The 26,063-nt window shown below is 41.2% G+C and overlaps 1 protein-coding gene across 2 annotated transcripts in view; it reads left to right on the forward strand.

Annotated features, from left to right (window-relative positions):
- Positions 1-17,633, forward strand: part of GREM2 (gremlin 2, DAN family BMP antagonist) — a 113,038-nt gene extending 95,405 nt beyond the window's left edge. For both annotated transcript variants that reach the window (XM_053607786.1, XM_053607787.1), the window contains exon 2: positions 17,120-17,633. In XM_053607786.1, coding sequence (XP_053463761.1) covers positions 17,121-17,624 — 504 coding nt within the window. In that variant the 5' untranslated portion in view covers position 17,120 and the 3' untranslated portion in view covers positions 17,625-17,633. The remainder of the gene's footprint in view (positions 1-17,119) is intronic.
- The last annotated feature ends 8,430 nt before the right edge of the window (positions 17,634-26,063 follow it).

The following is a 26,063-nucleotide window of genomic DNA, read 5'->3' on the forward strand; positions in this document are numbered from 1 at the left end:
CCTCGGACATTGTAAATGCTCTGTAAATAGTTGTTACATTGTGTTTTTTGCATTATCTTTTGTGTTGTAATATTTTTTATCATTTAGGGTTATTTCCCAAATATTTTTGATCACCTATTGGTTGAGTTCACTGATGTAGAACCCATGGATAACAAGGGCTGACTATACTCAAACTCTTGAAGTGGTAGAGTTCAGAGGTCTCATTTTTTTTTCACATATTTAATAAAACAATTTTATTTTTTTCTTTTCTTTTTTTATTAAATCATAACTGTGTACATCAATATGTCAACTAATGTGATGAAAATGTGTCAAATGGTCTATGAGCCAAGTGTAGGGTGCCCCATGATCAGAGGTCTCTTAGTTACAAGCTAATTCTATTCCTAGGACCTATCTCCTTGCAATAATCCAAAATTAACATGTACACAAGTTTCATAACAATATTCTTTATAAAAGTGAGAATTAGAATTAACCTAAATGAAAGAATAGTTAAGTGCTTTGAACACCCACATGTGCTACATTATATAGTCATTGAAAGCTATTTGTATTTATCATTAATGTTTTGTGATTTCTCTCCATATTTTCTACGTATAGCAACAGAATTTTTGTTACCAAAATTAAATTAACGACAAAAGTTTAAGTTTTTTTTTTTAAAAGGAAAGCAAATTAACTTGTATCATACCTACTGCCATCTTCCAGCCAATGCAGATGTTTCTTTATTGTCTCCTTGAAGAATACTCAAAAACCCTTCATTATTTTCTAAGTGATAATGGACTAATATTTTGTGAATCAGTCCATCCCCTTTTTCTGTTTATGAGAACAATATTTGATTTTTATTAATTTAGATTTAACCACAAACTGAATTTATTCATGAAATCATTTGAAAACAAATGGAATTTTTTAAATCTTCATTTCAAATAATTCTCCTGCTAATTTGTTTCTTTTAATTGAGGTGAAATTCACATAACATAAAATTAACCATTTTAAGGGGACAATTCAGTAGCCTTTAGTACATGCACAATGTTTTGTAATCACCATGTTCCAAAAAGTTTTTATGTTTTATTTATTTATTTTTTTTACATATACATGTGTTTATTAGGTTTTCACATTTTGCCATCACAAAATTAAAAAGGCTTAAAATTTAATAACAATAACAATGTTTAAGGTAAGGACTAGAAACAAAAACCTCATGAAGAACAAATGAAGATAAATACCTTCAGAAAAGAAATCAGACGATTGCTGCATCGAAATATTAAGCAATAATAATAATAATGCAAAGAAAGTAACATTCACCTTGTCAGATAAGATTATGTCTATTATAGAATGCTTTGACTCTGAGGTTCAGTATGCAGTCATCAGTTAACTGCTTCTAATTATTTTTTTTCCAAAGTCTCAAAACATAGACAACTAATATTTAACATTTATAAATGAAAGTAAAAGATAATTTCAAAAAACAGATCATGCCAATCTTATAGACAATAGCAAAAGAAGAAAGACTTCAAAATCATTCTATTTGATCCGGATACACCTGATATTAAAATTGGAGAAAATATATTATTATAAAGGGGAAATTACAAACATGTTTCACTTATAAATGAGGATGCAATATCCTAAATAACATATTAACAAGTTGAATTAAAAATTAATGTTTAAGTAATGTACTTTGGTCAAAATTAAATCCAATTTATGTGAGAATTAGTCACTATTTTCTTTTCTTTTTTTTTTTTTTTCTTCTTTCCCTTTCTCTCAACCCCTCCCTCGTTCTCTGTCTGGTCTCCCCGTCCCCCATGCCCCCCCCATGTCACTAATTGTCATTAATTGTCCTCATATCACAATTGAATACATAGGATTCATACTTCTCCATTCCTATGATGCTTCACTAAGAATAATGTGCTCCACCTCCATCCAGGTTAGTAAAAATGCTGCAAAATCTCCATTTTTTTTTAATGGCTGAATAATATTCCATGGTATACATATACCACAGCTTACCAATCCATTCCTGGGTTGAAGGACATTTAGGCTGTTTCCACATTTTAGCGATTGTAAATTGGGCCTAGTATGAGTGTCTTTCTTATAAACGGTTTTGGTTTTTTTTCCTTCTGAATAGATGCCCAGCAATGGGATTGCAGGATCAAACGGGAGGTCTAGGTTGAGTTCTTTGAGGATTCTCCATACTTCCTTCCAAAAAGGTTGTATTAGTTTGCAGTCCCACCAGCAGTGTAAAAGCGTTCTTTTCTTTCCACATCCGCACCAGCATCGGCAGTTTTGAGATCTTGTGATATAGGGCGTTCTTGCTGGGGTTAGATGATATCTCAGGGTGGTTTTAATCAGCCTTTCTCTAATAATTAGGGATGATGAGCATTTTTTCATTCGTTTGCTAGCCATTCGTCTGTCGTCTTTAGAGAAGATTCTATTCATCTCTCTTCCCCACTGAGGTATAGGATTGTCGGTTTTTTCTTGTGGATTAATTGAAGTTCTGTATAGATCCAGGTTACCAAGCTTTTGTCTGATTCAAAACATGTAAATATCCTTTCCCATTGGGTAGGTTGTCTCTTTGCTTTAGTTGTTGTCTCCTTGGCTGTACAGAAGCTTTTCAGTTCAATTAAATCCCATTTGTTTATTATTGCTGTTGTTTAAAAACATTTTTTATTGCCCCCCAAAGAAACCCTGTGCTCCTTAAGGCATTGTTGCCCCCTCCTCCCTTCAACTCTAGCTCCTGGGAAACACCAATCTGCAGTGTCTCTAAGGGTTTATGTAATCTAGATACCATCCACTTTTTAAAGAGCTACAATTGTTGATTTTTAAAAATGCAGCCACTGAGTAAGAATCCTTCTCCCTGCCCGTATGCTCATTGGCCCTAGCTTGGCTGTGCAGTAGCCCCAAAGGACTTCACCATGGGTTCCATGTGACAGCCCTTCAACTATGTGGCTGCAACTCTGAGGAATCACGGTCCCTGGCCACTCCATCCTTCCCATCTGCAGGACTTGCACCAAATCCATGTAATTTTCTTTATGTCCAATATGAAGAATACCGTCTATGACCCTTTCTGCCTCTATAATAGATACTAGCTGTCCATGGATTCTCTTCAGCTTTCGAACCTCCTACCCAAACTGCATTACCTGAAAAAGATCCAAATTTCATGGAAAATTGGAAGGAGATGGGGCAGGGAGTTTACCACAATCCAATGAGCTGGTTCTGGGGCAGGCCTCTCACGGCGTGAACTCGAACGTCAACTTTCTCTGTATCTCACTACCAGCTTGGGCCCTGCGCAGGCTCCCCTCCCAGCACTGCCCGGCACGGAGCTGGGAATCCACAGAGCACAGGCTAAAGAAGAAAGCTTGCCTAAGTGGAAACACACATCACAATTACTTGCAAATGATCTCACATCTTCCTGTCACAAACCATTACAGAAGGCCTCTACTCTAAACATGGGGAAACTATTCAAAGAAAGCAGAGACGTCAAATCTAAATTTCAATTAACTTTAATACTGATTTCTCTGTATCACTGCATTCATCTCTGGTCCTTATTAATGAGGATATAATTAGTGATGTTTGCCCTAGGCAGTGGACCAGATCCGAGATAATTATATTCTAGACAAATAATTTGGGTTTTGCTTTTCAGAGTATAGGATGGTTATTAAAAATACTGTTTCTTGCTTTCCAGTTCAGATCTTGAGTATCAGAATTTCCACAGTATGTGGACCTGGTTGTTGTGCATCTTGTTTATAATGAAGTTTGAGATCCACTTAGAAAAAGATGACCCCTGTATTGAATTTATGTGGCATACAATTAATAGACGGTATTAATAGAATGTGTTCCATGGAAAAATGTGCCAATACTTGTGTTTGGAAACCATAAATTAGAAAATATTTGATAAGCTTGGCTTAAGGTAAAACTGGTTCTGTTTGATGTTAACAAGAAACATTCTCTACAAATACTTCAAAAGTTCAATAGAAGTCCTTTTTATTTACATTATTTATAATTAGGCTGATCCAAAGAAAGATCTAAACAGAGTTATAAAAGGCAGAATGGTCACCAAACATTATGAACACATGTGCGCTCAGTAAATATTTGCTGGATGAGTGGCACACTTAAATTTGCTTTATTTCCCAAATAAAAGGCAAAGGAATGATTCCTCTAACCTCCCAGCCTTTCTTCTTCTCAAGTATCAGTTCCATTCTGGCCGTCTAACTATGAGCAAATGCAACTTCTATAATTTCTCTGAAACGTCCTATCTTCTTTCAGTTATTCAATAAATAGTTATTGGTCATCCACTATGTTCTGGGATCTGTGCTGAATTCCCAGGATCTGGCAGTGAATCAAACAAATATGGTCTCTATCCTGGTAGAGTTTTCCAGGGAAGAGAAGGAGTATGTTAGGATTTGGGGAGGAGATTAATAATTTGACAAACTAGGGGAATCTCAGAAAAAGTAGAGGGACTTCAAACCTGGGCAGTCCCTCTTCATGTTTAGCTCTTTGCAGTGATAGGGGCTCCTGAGGTTGAAGTTCAGAAAGTATTTTTTTTCCTCTCCACTTATTTCATTTACTTCGCTCGGAGGGGATCCTTAAAGATGTAGCTGGCTAGATGGATTACAATTTATGGGCAGCATTTTAAAGCATAATGAACAGGACTCAGTACACGGTTCCTCCCTGACATCTGGTTCCCACTCACCCCCAACCCAGGTGAAAATCTCCACCAGGGTGATTTCCATCCATGCAGTGAAGACTGTTCTGTCTTTACCTCACCTGACTTCTTACAGCTTTTGGTATTTTTGCTTTTCCTGGTCTGATTTTGTAGGTTTCCTTTCTTCTTTCCCTTGATAATCCGGGTTTCCCCAGAGTTCCATTCTCATGCACCTTTCTTTTTACTCTACCCCTGACTGATCTTGTTACCCCACAGAGCTGTCTACCATAGAAACTCCCTGTCCCCATCAACCAGCTCTCCCTCTGGTGTTTCTAACCTGGTGAGCACCACCCCAGCCCCATGATCCAGTTGCCTGAAGCAGATACCTAGATTTCTTCCTCTCCCATATTCTTGTGTCCATTTAAATATTTCAACAGATTAAAGCTCACATATCTAAAATGTTTCCTTCATTTCTATCCCCATCGCCCCTGAGTTCAGGCCCCCATGGTTTCTGTCCTGGGTTACTCAGAGGTAATTAACTACTCTCCTATATTCCGGGTCATCGTCTCTTTCTGTTTATTTGTGAATGAAATCAATGTCTTATTTTCTTTGTATCTCAAACCCTAAGAAAATGCATGGAACATGTAGAATGAATAAATGGGTCAATTAATGCGTGTGACTTTTATAAAGGTGCTGGCTGTTACAGGCTTGTAAATGGAGAATGCTTTTGGTATTGGTTTTCGTTTTTAATACATTTTCAACACTTTTCTTCACTTTTTCCATAACTCCACATCCACTGGCATGCTGTAAGTCTCCTGGTTTTCTCTGATTATGTTTGTTTTCCTTGGTCGAGAGCCTTGAATTTGCCCTCTTATTTGTCTGAATTCTGCATTAGTTGTCAATAGGAGCTAACTTGAAAAAGGCAGGGTGCGTAAGACTTAACACCAACCGAAGCAGACTTCTTGTTTCAATTAAATTACTTAATATGGGACTTTCCAGTCCTCTATGGACCCATTAGCCAACAGTGTTTTGAAAAACTGTCAGGAAAGAGAGGTTGCAGAATTCAAGAGACATGAGTGAGGGAATAGGAGAGGAATGAAGCCTGAGGTCTTTTTTCATAACATTTACATGTGGACATAAAATTTTTATGTATCAGAGAATTCAAGAATGACTTATTCTTCTTGCCTGGCATCATTAATGCAATTCTCATGCTTGCAAATAATAATGTAATGTAATAAAGTAGTTTAATATACTTCAGAGTACTGTTCGCCAAACATTTTTAGCTCCTAATCTATAACCTCTCACAAACTTCGCAATTCACATCTAAAATTCGCAGTGGATATATTATTTAAAGAATATTGCAAACTGGATGTTTTAAAATAAAATGGTTACAGTATTTTTTAATGTTTCCAGAGGGATCTAAATACCATAGCTATTTTATACTCACTGTTTTACATTTCTTTTTTTTCTTTTGCAGTTTTTGGCCGGGCTGGGCTTGAACCCACCACCTACGACATATGGGGCCGGCACCCTACTCTGTTGAGCCACAGCTGCCGCCCTCATTGTTTTACACTTTTTAAAAAATATGTAGAAATACTCCTTTAAAAGAAATCTTGCATTGTATCTTTTTCTCCTTAAATTCATATTTCACTGTAGTTTCACCCACAGAAGTTTTTCCTAATAGGTTTCATACTTGAAAGTCTTTCATTTCTCATCTTCTCGTTCTTTTCTCTGATAAAAAGTGCGCATGTAAGTTTTAATTTGACCTATGTAGCCAGGGTGAATTTCTTCCTGTGGATTGATTATTCATTAGAGTGAATAAAAGTATTTGATAAGAATAGCATAAGTATGTTACAAAGTTAATAAATTATAATTAAACACAGAAAGGTAAATTTTAATTATTTACCTCTCTTAAAACGATGCCTCATGCCTATGCATATTTTATTGTTATTGATGTTTTCATAAAGGAATAGTATTTATTCCTAAAAATAGGCAGGGTTCAATAGAAATCCTTTACTCTCTGTGTGTATATGATTATGTAATATACACAGTGTATTATATTTTATATACATTATATATTCACATAAATAAATTGTAACATAAATGTGGTTTTAAGAGACAGAGTCTCACTCTGTCTCCCAAGCTAGACTAAAGTAGTATGATAATAGCTCACTGTAACTTTGAACTACTTGACAAAAACAATCCTACCACCTCAGTCTCCCAAATAGCCAGGACTACAGGTATGCGCCATCACACCTGGCTAATTTCTTTGTAAATTTTTTACAGCGATGGAGGGATCTCCCTGTGCTTCCAGGGTGGTCTAGGACCCTGGGCTTCAAGTGATGATCCCACCTTGACCTCCCAAAGAATTGGGATTGCAGGCAAGGAAATGTCTTCTCCTAATAGCAATGTCTTGATTTCTTAAAATCCTTCAAACTTACCTATGAAAAAATGACAAAGACATTATTAATGATGTATTACTGTGACTGTAACTACATTCTTTCTTAACTTTGATTGAAAGCAAATTATCAGAAACATCTTGAGTTGCAAAAATATGTATTTATCATTCATTTACTTTTTAGTAAGGGTAACAATGCCTAGAATTGAACACTTTGCTTGGTGCCCTAGAGCATTCGTTGCCTCTCAGGCCAGTCTTCCTCCATAAGTGGGCTGGATGGGAGCTTTCCTCAGTGAGTGAGAAGGATACTGAACAGGGAAGGAGAGGAAGCCCTGTTTGTCACATGGCAGGCCTGTCCCCCAGCAGATCTCTTAGAAGACAAGGAACAGAAGTTGAGGGTTTATGTACTAATTCCTCTAAAAACACCCTTGAACGCATTCCCCTTGGAAAGCTTTTGTGTAATCCCCAGGATTAGACATATGCTAGTTTGAAGACCGTTTACCATGGAGCATCGCCGGAGTAGTAAAGACGAGAGGTAGTAGAGAATATTAGGTCGGTGGCTGAAGGACCAGCCAACGCTGACATGGAAGGATGATAAGGACCTGCAAAAATTATTACTGCCTGTGATGGGCAATGGTTCATTTGATTTTTTTCAACTATTCCATTTTTAATCCTTATGTTTACTTCTGATTTTGAGCCTAGATATGTATTAAATCATTATAGTAAAAGCTTACACCTACTGAAAGTATCACATCTTCTGAAAATTAACCCACTTTCAAGCTCTTTTTGATATATATATATACATATATATTAAAAATCACATCTCTACAAGTGTAGTAAAACCTGTTCAATCATCCAGGCTTTCATTCATTCACATATTAAGAAGCATTCAAAACTATTCTCTAGACTTGCCATCAATCACTATGGAAACAAAGATTAAATACTTTTGCCTTCCAATGTCTGACACTGCAGTTGGGGACCAAATGTGCAGACAATGGCTACACAGTGGGTTTTGGCTGCAACAAGGCAGTTAGTTATGACGGTGGCAAAAATGAATAGCACAAAAAACGTGCATGGTTGCATAAAGGAAACAGCATTTGAATGAAAACTAAATGACCAACAGTGGTCAGAGAATATTTCAGGCAAAACAAATACCCTGTTTCCCCGAAAATAAGACAGTGTCTTATTTTAAGGTGTGCTCCCAAAGATGCGCTAGGTCTTATTTTCAGGGGACATCTTATCTTTTCTGTAAGTAGGTCTTATTTTCAGAGGATGTCTTATTTTCGGGGAAACAGGGTAGTTGTTTGGAGGTGGAGAGCAGCCTTGGGTGAGGTGGAACACATACTTTGTGTGTTTCAAGCATAAGGCATAAGAACAAAGGACACTCTTGGGATGAGAAGAGAGAGGGAACAAAGATCACAGATCTATGCACCATACCAAAGACTTTGAACTTGTAAGTGATGAGAAATTTCTAAAAAGTTTAATATAAAGGAATAACAGACAGATTTACATGTTTGAACTTTCACTCTGATGAGAATCTGGAAGATGGATCTGAGAGTTTGGGTGGGCAGGCATAGAGGCTAGTGAGGATGCTGTTGTAACAGTCAGGTGGTTGGGGCCTAAACCAAAGTAGTAACAGTGGGATTTAAAAATGAAGCACGAAAGACAATAAATGAGGTCTTGTTCATAGATTGGATATGAGGAGTTAGCTAGGATGTTCTCCAGGAACTGGAGACAAAAGTGATTTAAATACTAATGAGTTTAACTCACAAATATGAAGTTCAGAGGTAAGCAGTTCCAGGACTTAGTTCAATGGCTTGAAAACATAATCAAGAACCCAGTTGCTTTCCATTTGGGGTGCTACCCTGCAAAGATTTGACTTTTATCCATGCTCATGTTTTTACCTTCATGAAGGCTGCCATATCCCCAGTCATCAAATCCTTGCATAACAACAATCAAAACCAGAACAGCAATTTCTCCTTGAATATCTCTTCTTATCAGAGAATAAAACTCTTTCCCAGGAGACTGCATCTTATATCACAGTTGCATCGTTGCCCATGCCTAAATCAATCCCTTACACAAAGAGCAGGATAACCAATTGGGTTGGATCAACTAACTTTCAACCCCATGGTATGCAGAAAAAGTCAATGAAGAACTTGAACAACAAAACTGTGGTTCTGTTAGAAAGGAAAAATGGGATATTGACTCTCTCAGGTAGTAAATTGACAGAGCCTGCTTAGACTCTCAGCTTTCCAGCCTAGTGAAAGGGTAAATGTTGTGCTGTTCATGGAGACAGCACCTATTGGCAGAGGAGCAGATGTGTAGGAAATTGTGATGCGATCTGGAGTATATAGAAGTTGGGGTGCCTACAGGACAATTGGGGAAGGTTTGATAGGCAGCTGAGCGTAATCTCTGGGAGACATGAGCAGAGTGATGGTAGTTGGAGTCACAGGCATGAATGAAATTCTTAGTAGAAATGTAAAGAAAGAGAAGACAGGATTATGGGGAAGTCCTTGAGGAACTCTAATCTTGTAGAGGGGAATAGAGAAAGACAAAAAGAAAGGAGATTGAAAGACTAAAGTGAAAGAAGAAAAATACGTTTTTCTCATTAGTTGACATACCTAATGAGATGAAAATGTGTCAAATATTCTATGAAACAAGTGTATGGTGCCCCATGATCATATTGATGTACACAGCTATGATTTAATAATAATAAAAAAAAACATACGTTTTCTCATGAATTCTAGAGGAAGTAAGAAAGGATGACAATGCCTAGTTTTGTCAGACTTTGCAATGTGCTTTGTCACCATTCCTATGAAACGTCATACAAAAGTGATGAAATGACTGGTAGCAAGGTGCAGAGGAACAACTGATGGAACATGGGCGGGATGACTTTGACTTTGCTCACAGCATTTGAGGCAGGACTTTATCATTTATTTTGTCTATTATATAACATAGGCAGAAAATCTGTACGCTGCTCTCAGGGATGTGGAAGCCTGCTGTTACAGCTTTCCTTGAACACATGATGCTATCCTAGGAAGGTCAAGAAAGGGGATTGGGGAGTGAGGAATCATTGCAGTATGACTGGTTACTAGAGCAGCAGCCTAAAGTCATTATTTGGAAAAAAAATTAGGTAATGCCTAATGGCTATAGAGAACAGTGTCACTGGCTATAAAATAGAGAATGGCTCAAAATATCTTCCTTCCTTTTAAGTAAAACTCCTCGTCCATTTTGCTCAGAGAGTTCTTGGATTATGACTTAATTTCAGTGCCATATTCCTCATGACAGCAACACAATAGAATGGTGGCAAGTGTCATTAACACCAATTTACATGGGGGGACCCAGAGAAGCCTAGGAATGAGTCACACAGGTCACAGCACAGGCAGCTCAAGGCTCAGAAACCATGCTCTCCCTCCAATTCCCAAGTGGATGTGACCTAGAGAGAAGCAACTCATGTGTGGTTAAACTCACAGCTCTAGAGTCTTCCCATCCATTTCATTATTGAATCTAAGGCTTTGCCTCAGTCTTGGCCAACCACTACAACATTTCCTATGCTGAATTTCTCCCACCAGTATCTTCAAAGATTTAGAACTTCGTTTAAAAATTGCCTAATGATACACTTGCTATCCAGAAGTCAAAGTAAGTAATGATAGTATCATGTCTTCGTTGGTGGAAAACCTTCTTTTAAAAAACATAAGATAGTTTTTCTAGCTGAAATTAAGCTTCTCCTGGAACAAAATGATAGTCAATGTTGCATTTAGGCAATGCCACTTGGAAAAGTACATGTATCCATTTGGATTTCAAACTTCTCAGTCATGTGGCATGCCCTGATATTTCTGCTCTGAAATTGTGAGTGACTTCCCATTCTTTTCATGACAGTTAAGAAGCTTTGTAGTTTGAACTTCTTATTTTGTCTAATATTTTAATTTCTCTCACTTGGAATAAATTGCAATCATTTCTTTTCAAACAACCATTACGTTTGAGCTTAATGTGCAATTTTATTTAATCAGAGAGATGTGAATTAAAATAATCACAAGGCATCCTTTCACATTTTTTGATAGGCAAAAAGAAATGAATCTGGTAACATCAAGTGTTAGCAAGTGTGGGCTGTAGCAGGGACTCACAGACTGCCCAGTGGAGAGGACAGTGGGACAAGCACTTGGAGAGCAACGTGGCAAAACTTATGTCAAGCTCAAGTTGGACAGATCCTAGGACCCAGCATTTCCACTTCTTGGTGTTTCCTCTAGAAAAACTCTAACAGATGAGCATAAATAAACATGTACCAAAATGTTCAGTGCAGGACTATTGGCAATTGTGAAAAAGTAGAAGGAACCCAAGTGTTCCCTAGGAAGATGAATGAATAAACTGTTCCCATATTTAAGAGTAGAGAAGGAAAGACACTTGCAAATATCTACATGAAGAAGATCTCAAACACATATTTTGGAGGGGACGAATGTTTCACCAGAAGAGCATGGTACTGTTTATGCAAAGATTAATTACACACAGACACACTTTCCTACACCAAACATAAGCAGTGAAAGCATCATGGGGATGGATCTACAGAGAAACTTTAGAATACTGGCCATCTCGCTGCGGGTATGAGAAGAGATGGTGGGAGAGTGATACTTCAACATTATCTTTTCTTTTTCTAAAAATTGAATGATTGCAGGGCGGCTCCTATGGCTCAAAGGAGTGGGGTGCTGGCCCCATATGCCGGAGGTGTGGCAGGTTCAAACCCAGCCCCAACCAAAACCACAAAAAAAAAAAAAATTTGAATGATTGCAAAATAAAAAGGAGAAATATCAGTACTCATGTTGGTGGTGAGTACGTAGAGCTTGTTATATTTCCTGTCTTGCTTGATATGTGAAATATTTTTAATTATCAATTTTAAAATCAAAAGCTACTTTTCTAGCAAAAATGCCCAATGGTAAAGGGAAGGCAACTACTGAATCAGATAGAAGTCTGAGACAGGACTTGGCAATGGTTTTCTATAAAAAGCCAGAAAGTAAGTTCTTCAGGCTGTAGGCTGTCTGTTCACTGTCTCCACCACTCATCACTCTGCCTTTGTAGTACCAAGGCAGTCACAGACAAAGCATAAATGAAGGGGTACGCCTGTGTTCCAATACAATTTTATTTACAAAATGAGACGTCGTCTTGGTTTGGCTTGTGGGCCATCATTGTCTCTGTTTACGGTTCCTGGAGGTAGTGGTTCCCAGCAGACAGGCAATCCTAGGCTATGAGGGTGATCCTGGGGTCAGGGAACATTCACATTTTTTTCTACAGAGTTAGTTGGGCAGCTAGACCACCACTATCCAAGCCTAAGAATTCAAGTCACCAATGAGGTGCCTTCAGTAGTTGAGGCTGTGGCAGGATTAGCACTCATAAAAATGATCTCCATAAGTTTAATATTTGGGAGGACGGTTTGCCTTGGTGGTTTCTGTTTGGCTTTGAGTCTTTTTTTCACTTTAGTGATGAGAGCAAGTTTATCACAGGTGTGTCTATCACTATTCAGCCCTGGGAGCTTCCTTTCAACCTTCCAGGGATGCCCTAGAATCCTTAGGTCACAGGAAATGTCTCAGCTTCATCCTAATCACTATCCTTGCACAGCCCAGTACTGCCTGGACCTGACTTCTAAAACTCAACAAGGTCATGCTGGGAGGGAGTTCATCGGTTTAGCTGTACCCTGGGCCTTTGGTCACTTGCATTCACCTGTCAGGAAGGATGACTCAGCACTGCTGTAGCCTTTCCTAGAAATCAGGAAGCTTAATTGCTCGAGCTTCTACCGGAGAACCCCTCTTCAGGTCTTGACACTTCTAAGAAGGGCTAACAGAAGGGGCCTATGATTCTGTAGCTAGATATTAGATTGCTTTGGCCGCGTAGGCCCCGTTCTGATATCTACAAAGACTCGGTCAGAGGGTGTTCACTTAAGAGAAAAACACTTCCACTACCTCTGTCTTTGCGCAACCAATGTTGGCCAACTCAGTCTGTTTAGGCCATCAGCATTTACGGTCCTGGCACCCCTTGCAAATTGACAACGTCGTCAGGCCAGAAGGATGGTGAATCAAACCAACAGGATTTATTTATGAGTTTCTTCTGACAGAAGCCAAATACAAGATGTGAGAGTAAAATGAAGTATCCTCCTGCCGTCGTTACTGGCAGTTGGGACAACATTCCTGAGAGGTTAATTGTACGCCAACCATTTTTCTGAGTAGCAAAGTGATTCAGGGCAGAGCAGGACTCTGAAGTGCTAAATTCAGGTCATGGCAGGGCCCCTGCCATGTGTGCAGAGGGATGGATGGTGAACTGAAGACAGAGGCTTGCACCTTCTCTCCCCCCCACACCCCATAACGCTATCCAAGCAAGAGACAGCAGAGGACGAGCTGTTAGTGACAGCTGGATGGATTGCTTTGGTGCCCCAAGTAAAGGAAGATATGGCCCCACAGTCAGGGCAAAGCACCTCTTGCCTACTTAACCTGTTTTGACCTTGTGATGCCATGTTACTATTGCTAGTTAAGAAGGAAGAATGCAATGAGATGTAAGAAAGGAAAGACGGAAGAGTCTGATTTGTCCCCAGTCATTTAGATCTCAGCAGCCTCCTTTCCCTTTCCCGAGAATTAGAAATTTATGCTTCTTCTTAGGTTACCGAGAGATGCAACTTCTACAGGTGATTGCCAGATGTTTTGAAAAGTTTGAAAGCATTCAAAGAATGCATGTTGTTAATCACCACGTGTAATACTGTCGCCTCCACTTTAAGAGTTCTTGTCCCCAGTCTGAACATGTCTTCTCTGACAACAAGAAGGACCTGTTGAGTGGAACATGCATTTTTGAGCCTGTCCGCCATGCATGTGAAGCTGTTACTGGAACTAGGATTTGAGGACCCAGCTGACTCTGTCAATCTTTCCTGGCTGGGACTAGCAGACTTTTGGTTATGTTTACTCAGAATGTTAATAATTTCGGAAATTATTAAAGTGGAACCAAAATACTTTTTTTAAGAGGCTATTGAGATCACAGATCATCCCACAAATATAATAAGTTGTGTAAGCTGAGCAAGTCCAGGGCTCAACACTTGCAATGAGCCAGCTGGAAGCGCGGCCATCTTCATGGGACACTCCATGCGTGGAACTAAGGAGGCGTGAGAAGAGCCCTTTTAAAAACTAGGCCTTAAAAGTGCAATAACTATGTCGGACAAAATGTTTTTACAAAGAAAAACAATTCTTCCTTTCCCCCCATTCTCTGCTTTTAATTGTGCACTGCCATTCATCAACATTACCTAACTCCTTGGTTTTGCCAGCTATCACTCTGGGGAATCCTATTCGGATTTTGAGGGACCCATTTGGTTTTGAAACTTCTTAAGCTCTTCCTTCTCCCTCCCCAACCAGAACCAGTGATGCTTTCAGTATCATTTGGGGCCACTAGTGCTCATCGAAATTACTTTCAGCACTACTTAGAAATATAGACCTCAGATCTCACCCCAACCCTACATGTTCAGAATGCTTCAGGATGGAGCCCTGGAATCTGCATTCTGAAGCACTGCAGGTGATTCAGATACTGCTGCTCCTGGGATCACGACCACGTGAACCTGGGCTGCTATTGCTATACACCTTGGTCCAACTTTGGTTATCTGCACACCTCTCCCTAACTTCTTACTGACAAGCTTATTGACAGCCATGAAACTCATGGCATTCCTTTCCACTTGAAACATACTCAGTACACACTATGCTTCAGACACATTTCTCAAAGCAGGGGACACAGCAGTGAGCAAAACAGGTGGTCTTCTCTCTTAGACCTTAAATTCCAGGGAGGGAAGTCAGACAACGTATGATGCCCCATAATCATATCATTGTATACACTTATGATTTAATAAAAAAATTAAAAAAAAAAAAAAAAAAACAATAAATCAATAAGATCATTAATTATTATTTTATTGGATGATAACTACCATGGAGAAAAATAAGGCAGAGACAAAGGTGATGGATTCTAGGATTGTGGTGGAGGTACATGCAAAACCTTTACTTAACAAGTAATAACTGAGCAAAGCTTTGAAGATGGTGAGAGAGAAGGCTGAGCAGATAGCCGGGGGGGCGGGGGGGGCAGGGAAGGCAGATGTGAGAGGCTCTAGCGCAGAAGACTGCCAAGCACAGTCTAGGGACAGAAAGGGGGTCAGTGGCTGGAGCACAGTGAATAAGTGGCAGGCTGCAGAGTAGGGGGCAGTAGACATTGCAAGGGTTCATCTAACCCTGTAAGAGCTCTCTCTTTGTCCCTGACCAAGACACTGGAATTCACACCATGAATACTTGATGAATGCAGGAAGCACCTCTGAGGGGACAGGCAAAGGCCTCCTGTGGCTTCGACCTAGACTACTAACTGTGACACATGGAAATAATTTTATCATAGGTATTCTAACATAAGTATTTTTAACCAGAGGCAGCTATACTCACCCGGAGCTCAGATTTTGGAGCCAGGATGCCTAGATTCAAGCATGTCACATCCTACCGGCTATGTGATCTTGGCAACCTCTCCTTGCTTTGGTGTCCTCATCCACAAAATGCAGAAAACACCAGTACCTGCTTCATGTAACTCTGAGGATGAAATGGGTTTTTACATGAAGGAAAATAGCTGAAGAGTGTCTGATGTGCTTTGAGAACCCATAAATATTTGCTATGATTGCTAGCATGGATAAATTTAAGACAGTTGTAATGTTTTGAGGAATTTAAAATGCTTAATATTAAATCTATTCCCTGGACTGATAAATATATTATAATAATATGCACCATTATAACTGTATAATGATATACGGAGAAAGATAGATTAGTGTTGCACATCCATTTTAGGGGCCATATGGAAAAGGTAAATTTATTCAGTTCCGTAAGTGGTGAAATGCACAGACAGGAAAGGTATGAACATAAAGTGATGCTGGTGACAACTAGGTTGTGGGGCACAGCTGTAAATGAGATGGAAATCATCTCTCCTGCTGGACATTAGTTTTTCTTGAGGCTACCCAAGAAACTATAAAAACTAAAAATGTGAACTAAACTTTGAATGCCATCTTTCACCTTAGTCGGACGTTGGTTTACCTCCTACAGGACACATTTCAGATAGAGTAATAACCATCTATCTCCAATCCCCATTCCTGTTGAACTAGTGTCATAGGGTCCGATACAAAAATATAACACATTCATGTAGACATGTAGAAAAATAACGCATTCATGTAGACAACACAAAGACTGAAAAAAATAACACATTCATGTAGACAAGCTTTACACGGACAGTTTCAGTACAATCCAGAAAATTTATTTGTTCACTAGTAGGAATTGGTTTCCACTATGAAAATCTAACTTATGGCTCATTGGAATCATTTGAATATCAGTGGGCAGATGTCCAATGCTGAATGTTATTTATAAGTAATGACAGAGATGCAACTATTAATTTTCCTAATCTATGCCCATTTCTAACTTTAATACTCACTGTTAAGAAACTTGTTTTTCTCATCTTATGTGTGTCCAGTGGTTAATCTTGATGGCTCTAGAGGTACAGACCCAACTTCAAATCCTGGGCTATTGCTCAATGGTTGTGTGACCTGGGGCAAATAACTTAACCTCCAGGGCCTCAGTTTCCTTCATTGTACAGTAAGTTGCCTTCATTGTAAAGTAAGGACAATAATGCCAGCTTCAACTTCAGGCTGCTTTTGGGATCAAATTATATATAGCACCCAGCACATACTAAAAGAAAGTAAATGATGATGTGAACTATTACTGGCAATGTGGCCAATTGGCTGGAGATGTTTGACAACATTTGCTTTCTAATTCTGTAACTGTTGAACAATGCATGATTTCTAAGCGTTTTATAAACTGGTTGCTGACCGTTTTGTCCCCTTCTTGCCTCGGGAGGGTTAACTGGGGTGCCATCACTGCTGTCCAACAAGTGTATTATTTAATCACGTTCCACCTCCAGCTGCCCCTGGCTCCCAACGGTCAGCCCCGCCCCGCCCGCCCGTCACTCCTCTAAATAAAAAGACTTGCCCAGCATTAAAAGGAAAACCATGGATCGCTCACTCCATCGGCCTCCCCAACCCACCCCTCTAACTCTTTCTCTCGTTGCAGAATGTCCTGGAAGCTTTCCCTGTCCTTGTTCCTGGTGGCGGTGCTGGTGAAGGTGGCGGAAGCCCGGAAGAACCGGCCCGCGGGCGCCATCCCCTCGCCGTACAAGGACGGCAGCAGCAACAACTCGGAGAGATGGCAGCACCAGATCAAGGAGGTGCTGGCGTCCAGCCAGGAGGCGCTAGTGGTCACCGAGCGCAAGTACCTCAAGAGTGACTGGTGCAAGACGCAGCCGCTGCGGCAGACGGTGAGCGAGGAGGGCTGCCGCAGCCGCACCGTCCTCAACCGCTTCTGCTACGGCCAGTGCAACTCCTTCTACATCCCGCGCCACGTGAAGGAGGAGGAGTCCTTCCAGTCCTGCGCCTTCTGCAAGCCCCAGCGCGCCACCTCCGTCCTCGTGGAGCTCGAATGCCCCGGCCTGGACCCGCCCTTCCGACACAAAAAGATCCAGAAGGTCAAGCAGTGCCGGTGCATGTCAGTGAACCTGAGCGACTCGGACAAGCAGTGAGAGCCCCGCCGGGCGCAGCTCGCCCTGCGCGCGCCCCGGCCGCCGGGTGGCGCCGTCGCCGCAGCCGCTTTGCCCCCGTCCTCCGAGCCCGCTCATGCGCAGCCTGGCCCCCCAGCCCCTCAGCGGCCAGCACGCCCCCTGGGGCTGGCGGTGTCCCTGTCACCAGCTTGGACCGCACGTGCAGCTTTGCTCAGGTGTTCCTGACCGACCCCGGGCCCCACCGGTGCCTCCCAATCAGGTCGTGGATCAGGCCCGAAGGAAAAGGCTGGGAAAGCAGCACCGCCCGCCCCGCAGCCGTCGGAGAGGACCGTTCCGGGGATGCGTATAAATCTGGCAGTGACGTTTCCACCATGTGGAAAAGCGATTCCCTGGCAATCCCCTACACTCCCGGTGAAGCGGAGGGCGAAGGTGCGTCACTCTTCGGAGCTGCCCCCAAACCTCTCCCGTTGGTCCCTAAACTTCGGGCTGGGCGCGCTCCTTCTGTGATCCGCCCGCTGCCCTCGGCCGCTGCTCTCAGGCAGCTGGGGACAACTCGCACGAAAATGTCCATGGACGCTGGGGGAGGAGGGGTCTCCTAACAAACCTGACGCTAAGAAGACAACTTGAGCCACTTGGATCCTAAAGTGGGCTTCCCTGGGGACCTTGCTAACTGCAGGCCACACCCTCCCCCACCAGAGCCACCCGAGCCCTTTCTTCCTCACCCCCGATCTACAAATTTGTGGACTAAAGATGAACTACGGTGTGCATGCTATTACCGCTGCAGTTAGAATATTACCACGCACACAGGTCTCTGTATTAACGCTGGTTTTATAATTGACCTATATTGTAAAGAGCTGTTAAAGAAAAAAAAGTATTATAGACCTATCCATATATTGTTTCACACATTTTGACGCTGGCTTTGCAGCACAATGCTGAGTAAGGAGGAAAGCAGGTCTGCCCAGAAGGTGTTTTTACTCAGTAATAAGGCCTGGTCAGTAATTCACTGTCATGCACCTATCTTAGAATGGGAGATTGTTAGGAGCTGGATTTTACTTGGAATTTTATTTCACTGAAGGTACTAAAACATCGCAGCACGATGTAGAAATTGGGTTGGGGCGATAGGTATAGGGAGGTGAATTGTTTGGGAAGTTGTTAATCCCAAACTCAAAAAGTCCCATGCAGATGTATACGTGGGGTTAGAAGGTACGCTATTTTTACTGCCATCACAGTAAGCAAAAAATACTTCCTGTTAGAGGAGATATTTAAAAATATAAGGAGTCAGATCACTTTGTGGTATAGGAAGAAGTAAGAAATAAAATATATAGAATAGTAATTTAGTTGAACAATCCTGCAGAAAACAACTCACTTTTCCAAGTACAGATTTTACAAAGGTGACTTTTCACTTTATGACAAATTGTTGAAGTATCCATGTTGTGGACTCTTGATATGAAGAAGTAGAGATAATTTATTTGCTAGCAAAATTATGCTTCCTTTAGGTCCCTTTGCTCACATGTCCTAGGAAGGTGTCCCTGTGAGTAGTGGTTATGAAATCAGACAAGTGTGAATGTGATGCCCTTGGAGGGAGTCAGCATACTTTGCAGATTTTTCACTGGCAATTCCCCAGCAAGTGCTCCTGGCAACAGGCTGGTTCCCTGGTACTGACACAGACCCTCTGCAAGTGTCTCTGGGAACTGAAGCTTCTTGACACTGGGCAGTGGTAGTGGATCTAAACATTGACCTAGAATTGAGCAAGAATTGGGGTTGGGTGTGTTGGTGAATGTATTTCAGCCTGCTGCACTGCAAGGTCTTTTCTGTCATTTCTGTAATAACCATGAGACCTGAGCAGACTGTGTCAAAGGCATCGTGGCTCTGTAAATAGATAAATACAGCCTGAAATCAGGAGGCAGAAATGAAAAGAAATCTTTGAGGGCTGGAACCTGGAAATGGAGAGAAAAAGTAGAGAGGGTGTCCATGATCAGAAGTGATTTTTGCATTCAGCAGAAACCCTCAAGTCAGACTCTGTGGCAGAGCAAGCCGCAGAAGTGCTGAGAAGGAAGGGAACTGACATTGTGATGACAGTGGAGGCTAACAGGGTCAGTAGGAGTGAGTCATGGGGAGTCTCCACCCCAACTGCAAAGCCAACTCCTGTCATTTTATTAATACAGAACCCACACAAATAGGAGAAAGATTAAGCTGAGAATTTACAGAATACGAACTTGAGCACAGTCTCTTTTAAACCCAATCGTGGGTGAGGCAGTGAAAGCATTATGAGACGCTGCAGTGGGAAGCTCCTTCTGCGGGTTATTGTATGTACAAAGTTTACCTTGTCATGGCTCAAATCGTATTTAATTGTTTTTTTTTTTGTTCTGTTTATAAATGAAGGAAAGCTATAAGTATAATGTAATTATTTTATAGGTATACTATTAAATTATAGAACAAATAAAGATACTCTAGGGTTATTATGTGATCCCGGTGTTACGTGCCATAAAAGTGGAATTCTGAACGTGTTGTAATGAGAGGTGAAGGAGCCCCAGGCTTTTGTCTGATCATGGGGAGTTCAACCCCTATCTTGGGTCCCACCATCTCCTTTGGGGCCTGGCGTCTTCAAAGAATTTCAGAATTAGGTTTCAAGGAGCAGAGGTGGTGAGTGTAGCTGTCAAGCCTGGGATTTGGGAGCTTACACATCTCCCACCAACTGAAGATGGAATATTCTCACTATGCTCTCTGAATACGAAACCCGGAAGGAGAAGGCCTTGAGAAACTTCTGCAAATCAACGTCCACTGCTACCCTCATCTTCCCTTTAGCAGCCAGTGTCTCTTCACAAGCTAGAACTTGTCTTTTGTTTTGTTCATTTTCACATTTACTTCTCACGGGATTCAGCATTTCCTAATTTAAATACCTTTTAGTTTCACAATGACTCCATTTTTCTACCAATTGACTTATCTGCCATTCAAGAAACTCAATTATCAATAAAAAGCTAAAAAAAAACCTTAAGAAAATTACACATGGTTGATTCACTGTGTGACTTGTAAGGAATTAAAGTCAACTTATTAATAGATAATTCATTTTCGTTTATTAAATGCAACAGCTTACTCCATTTGGGGATTCCAATTCACTTATTTCTGAACTTGGCTGACTCATTTTTAAGTTGTAAAGGCAATGAAAATGAACTTTCGCTGCTGCGTGAACAACACAGAATGTATGAACTACTAGAAAACGTTTAATGATGAATGTAGCTCCACTGATTATTAATGTCTGCATGAGAGACAGCAGTGAGACCAAATCATAAACAATGCAATTAAAACGTGTTGATCATCGTGCTATCTTCTGAATTCTACTTAATCCCCAACCTTGCCTCCCTCTTCTCCTGATTCTACTGTCACTATTGAACACAGCAAGCAGCCCATCCACTTCACCAAAAGCCAAATATGGGAAACCATGCCATTTATATTGTTGTCATTTGTATTCACTTGTGTTTTTTACTGCTCTAGTTTTCAGTCTAGAACATGAGGCAAAACAAAGAAAACCAGGGAACTTAACTGCCATATCATTTCCTGAATCCTGAGTTTCCTGCCTAATCTGGTTTTCTTTTTTTAGAACTTTATTTTTTTTATGTATATACATACGAGATTTTAGTAAGAGGAACAGACAAAATGTATCTGCTCTATTTTGCCCAAAATCAATCAGAATATTCCTGAATCTTTGTACGTTTATCACCCACTTTCTCAGGTGTGTTGAGTGTGCAATTATCAAGACCTCCAACACACCCATCCCCTAGGTCTTATCTGTTCATCTGATAATTATATGGTCAATCAGGGTAGTGTTTTAGACAATGTCCATACATTTCTGGTCCCTCAGGTGTAAGAACTTGACCTAGGCTGGGGGCAAGACCAGTTCTTCCTACAGGTATGGCGAAAAAAGCACATTTGCCAGATCACGTTCTAGAAGTTGTTTTAATCTGCTCTTGCAAAGAACAAAACCAAAACAACAAAACACACTGGGGCTGTGTAATGCAGCTGTAACTAGGGCCACTGCCATTCCTGGAATGTTCCATTTGACGTTTGTAGGAGTCAGCAAAATGTGAGAGGGGCTGCTACAATCTTTTTTTTTTTTTTTTTTTTTTTATTGTTGGGGATTCATTGAGGGTACAATAAGCCAGTTACACTGATTGCAATTGTTAGGTAAAGTCCCTCTTGCAATCATGTCTTGCCCCCATAAAGTGTGACACACACTAAGGCCCCACCCTCCTCCCTCCATCCCTCTTTCTGCATCCCCCCGCCCATAAACTTAATTTTGAAAATGTTGTTAATTCCTTTTTTCCTTCTGGAATTCAGCATTTTCTGATACGCCCATTTTGCTGTGGTGAGAGGCAGCTTCAGAAACTTCCATGTTTTCCTTGCCACTACAAAAGCTCTTACTTAACAATTCAGGGTCAATATGAGGATTCTTCAACTTGGAAGACTGTCCCTTCCAATTATATATTTGGAAATCAGGGGAAAAATCCCCAGGTAGGTCCATGGACTGGTGGGCCCAATGAGAGCTCTCCGTGAGGAATCTAGTGGCCCCTATGTGTCCCTACATCAGCAGAGAGCCAAGGTGGTTTACTGGGGCTCCAGGAAACAGTGTAAATTCAGACCCAGTATTCAGAGAAGCATATTTAGCTGAATAAGTGGTCCAAGTTCTCTAGTTAAGGTGTAAGGAAATAATAAATGAATAAACATTTGCCCTGATATTGCTAGGGTCATAGGAATCATCCATTTCTTCGCCAGTGGATTCCAGGGAAAACTAGGCAAGAGATTGTGATTTTTTTGTTGGGTTCCTGCCCTTTGCTTCTGATTATCCATTATTGATTTGTTTAGACAGTGTAAGTTAAGCAGGACCCTGTCCCTACCTGCCACCCAGTCTATCTTGCTTCCAGAAACATTATGTTCTATTCACCATCTCCAAGTTGGGAACTCCCGGACGCCACTACAGTCCTATCACTCTTTGTGACACCTGTGCCCTTATTACTTTTAAAAGCTCAGCATTCAAACCTGGCTTTCATTATTTTAAGATCCTGCTACTCTCCTGCCCATCAGGGAGCCTGGCTTAGTGGCAGGCTAGAATCTATGAGCAGCTCACTAAAGGTTCAGCCCTTCTCAGAAGGACAGGCATCACTGCTTTGGAAAACAAAGGCCCTCCTCGGGAAATAGATGTTTAGTGTTTTCTTTGCGGGGTGTTGTTTTGCTTTGTTTAGCTTTACATATCAAATCCTCCTTAGCAGGCCCTTTTCTCTGAGCCTTTTCAGTGGTTCTCAACCTTCCTAATGCTGCGGCCCTTTAATACAGTTCCTGTGGGTCATGCCCCACAGGTTGAGAACCGCTGCTTCAGATGCTTTTATCCACCAGGCATTTGGAAAGCTCCTGCATTTCTACTTCACTGAGTGTAGATCATAGCATTTGTAGTCCTCCAAGAGTCATCCTAACAGCCGAGTAATATCTTCCCAGGGAAATCTGTTGCAGTGTGGCTGATGGGAGAGTGCTCTCCTGGTGATAAGTATAACCCAACCCCCTGCTCTTCCCCTCGGTCCCCCACTCAGGACACAGCCCCAAGCTGCTCCTGGCTTCTTCAGTGACTTCACTGTATGCCCCTGTCCTTCCTCAGCCGCCTACACACCCCCAGTAGGGATGGGAGCCTAACAACCAGCCCAAGTGGGTTGCAGGGAATTTGGGAGTTTGAGAGTGTCCATTGCAACTACCCAAGGACTTGCCTCCCAGTTTTAGGGGTTCTACTTCTTCCCTATTGGGGTTCTAACCTTGACACAGGAGACTTGCTGGAGTTGAAATAGCACTCCTTTTTACACTGAGTCTTCCTCTGGCTACAGGAGACCAAGGCTTAAGTCACTGTGCCAAGGAGACCCACCTATCTGTGGCTTTCACATTCTGCCTGAATTGGTGATTAATTACTCTGAGTCTTTTATTTTATCTTCAAGAAACCAGTGCCACTTGGAAATTAGTACCCAATCTCAAAGTGCTTATAGTTACTCTGTCCCTTATAATTTTAAAGCACCAGCCAGTGCGTGCCCCCCCCCACCCAGCATCCCATCCTAATTTACCCTTGGGCAAAGTGTTAACCTTGTGCTGCTGTAGCATGTCAGGGGCTGTCCTTGCCAGCTGGCAGGTGAGTGAGCCACCTCCAAATCCCACGGGAATACCCTTCCTTGCTCACCACTGGAGCTGACTACGTTAGATTGGTTTCCCAAACTCTGAGAAAGAATCGTCAGCAGGTTGACTAGAGAATGTTGCAGGACGGAGACCTGGAGGATATGAGAAAAACAATTGTATAGTGGGAAAAGCCATCTGGTCCCAGTTGAGGTCTCCTGTGATCCTATAGGGAGCTGGGATGGCATTTTACAGTTGTACCATATTTAAGCAAGGGGAGCTGGGCTTTGTAACCCACATCTGTCAGTCCCCACCACAGACCATCCCCGGGAGGGGGCATGAATTTCCCTTTACTAAGGGTCTCCAGTTCTTACTTTCAGCAGGGTTCCAGAAGTGATGCGATGGGGACATTAGGCCTGAAGAGGGTAACCAAGCAAAGTAGCATAGCTGTCACCTGTGTGTGTGTGTGGGGGAGGCAAGGGGGTGGAGGGGTGTGGACCACGGGTGAAAAAAGGAGGCAGGGAATAAAGAATATGAAGGGCCTTGGACAAAACCCTGGGACGTTCCACTGATCTCACAGGAAATAGAAAATCATTGACAGATTTCTCCAAGGGTTACCCTCACCCCAACCCACATGCAAAGTGGTTGGAGGGAATAGACTCTGGCTCTAAACAGGCCAGCTCAGGGGCCTTCTTGCAAGAATGTAAGCTAAAGATTTAGGGCCAGACTAGGTCATGGAATTGGATCTGAAAGGAAAAGAAAAATATGTGAAATATTTGCAGAATGTGGTGATGAGAAAGAAGGGTGTTAGTATGAGATATTGGGGGACCCAATGTAAGAGAAGATCTGGTATTAGAAGAGAGGAATGTGGGTTTTTATAGATGTTGGGTCTGCAGTGGCAGTGAAATAATGTAAATAAATCTCCCCCCCATTTGAAGAAATATGACTGGAATTTGAGTGAAAAGCTGTATCTAGAGAAGCTGATGGAGAAGCAAAGATGGTAACTTAAACCCATAAACACACATAAGTGTGAAGGCTCAAACAGAGAGGGCAACAGAGGGAAGACTAGTTTTAGCAAATTCTCCTTCAAATGAGTGGGAAGTTGGCCTGTGTGGTGCCTCACGCCTGTGATCCTAGCACTCTGGGAGGCGAAGGAGGGTGGATTGCTTGAGCTCATGAGTTCCTTAGCCAGAGGGAGACCCTGTCTCTACTGAAAATAGAAAAACCGAGGCAAGAGGATCTCTTGAGTCCAAGAGTTGGAGGTTGCTGTGAGCTATGATGCCAAGGCACTCTACCCGGGACTATGGCTTGAGACTCTGTCGCAAAAAAAAAAAAAAAAAAAGAAAAGAAAAGAAAAATAGTGGGAAGTTGACACTTCCTTAAACTTATCTTAAACATTGTTACTGTTATTAAATTTTGAGCCTTTTTAATTTTGTGAAGGCAAAAAAATGGAAACCTAATGAACACATGTATATGTAAAAATTTAAAAAAAAAAGAAAAAAGGAAGTTGACAATAATATATAGTTTCAAATAGCTGGAAGGAGGCTCTTGAATGTTGAAAACAAAGAAATGCTAAATCTTTGAGATGACAGATGAGCCAATTACTCCGATCTAACTCCCATCAGTCTACATTGCCTATATGGAAACCTCTCTGTGTACCCAAGTAATGTGCAATAATTCTATGTCAATTAAAGAAAATCTTTAAACAGCAGAAAGAAAAGGAGACAATAGAAAAAATGAGGAGCCTTCCTCAGTGACGTCTACCTATTGCCTGGTATAAAAGTGGGACCTCCCAATGTTTCATTTCACTTTTTCTTGCTGGACACAAGCTTCTAAGCCTTTCCTCCCCCTGGTGTGTCTGCTGCCACACAGTTTCAGCAACTTCTAACCATCCCAGTGGCACCCTTCCATCCTCTGCTTTTTGGGCAATGATACTTCTTTCTAATGAACTACTTATGGCCTGTATCCCACCCCCAACTCACACTCTCAAAGGCAAAGAGTGTGTTTAATAAACCAGGCACACATAAAGTCGCCAACTACTTCCTTTATTCATCAGATTCTGCCGCCAGATCATTATTCATCTAACAAGACCCTAGCTATTTAACAGGATTCAATTGTGCTAATTTATGGGAAGGAGGTACTGGGTACAAAATTATGAATGGGGTGTCTAATAAAGGCTGCAATCTTTAAATTTGATGTTTGAAACTTCAGCAAAACTGGTTTGAGAGTTATCCAAATATTTACATCTGGAGTTTCTTGCTTTCTGCTTTTGTTTTTGCCTTGGTATGTATATATATATATATGTATATATATATATAT

Source organism: Nycticebus coucang, chromosome 10 (assembly GCF_027406575.1).
Source record: "Nycticebus coucang isolate mNycCou1 chromosome 10, mNycCou1.pri, whole genome shotgun sequence".
Taxonomy (NCBI): Eukaryota; Metazoa; Chordata; class Mammalia; order Primates; family Lorisidae; genus Nycticebus; species Nycticebus coucang.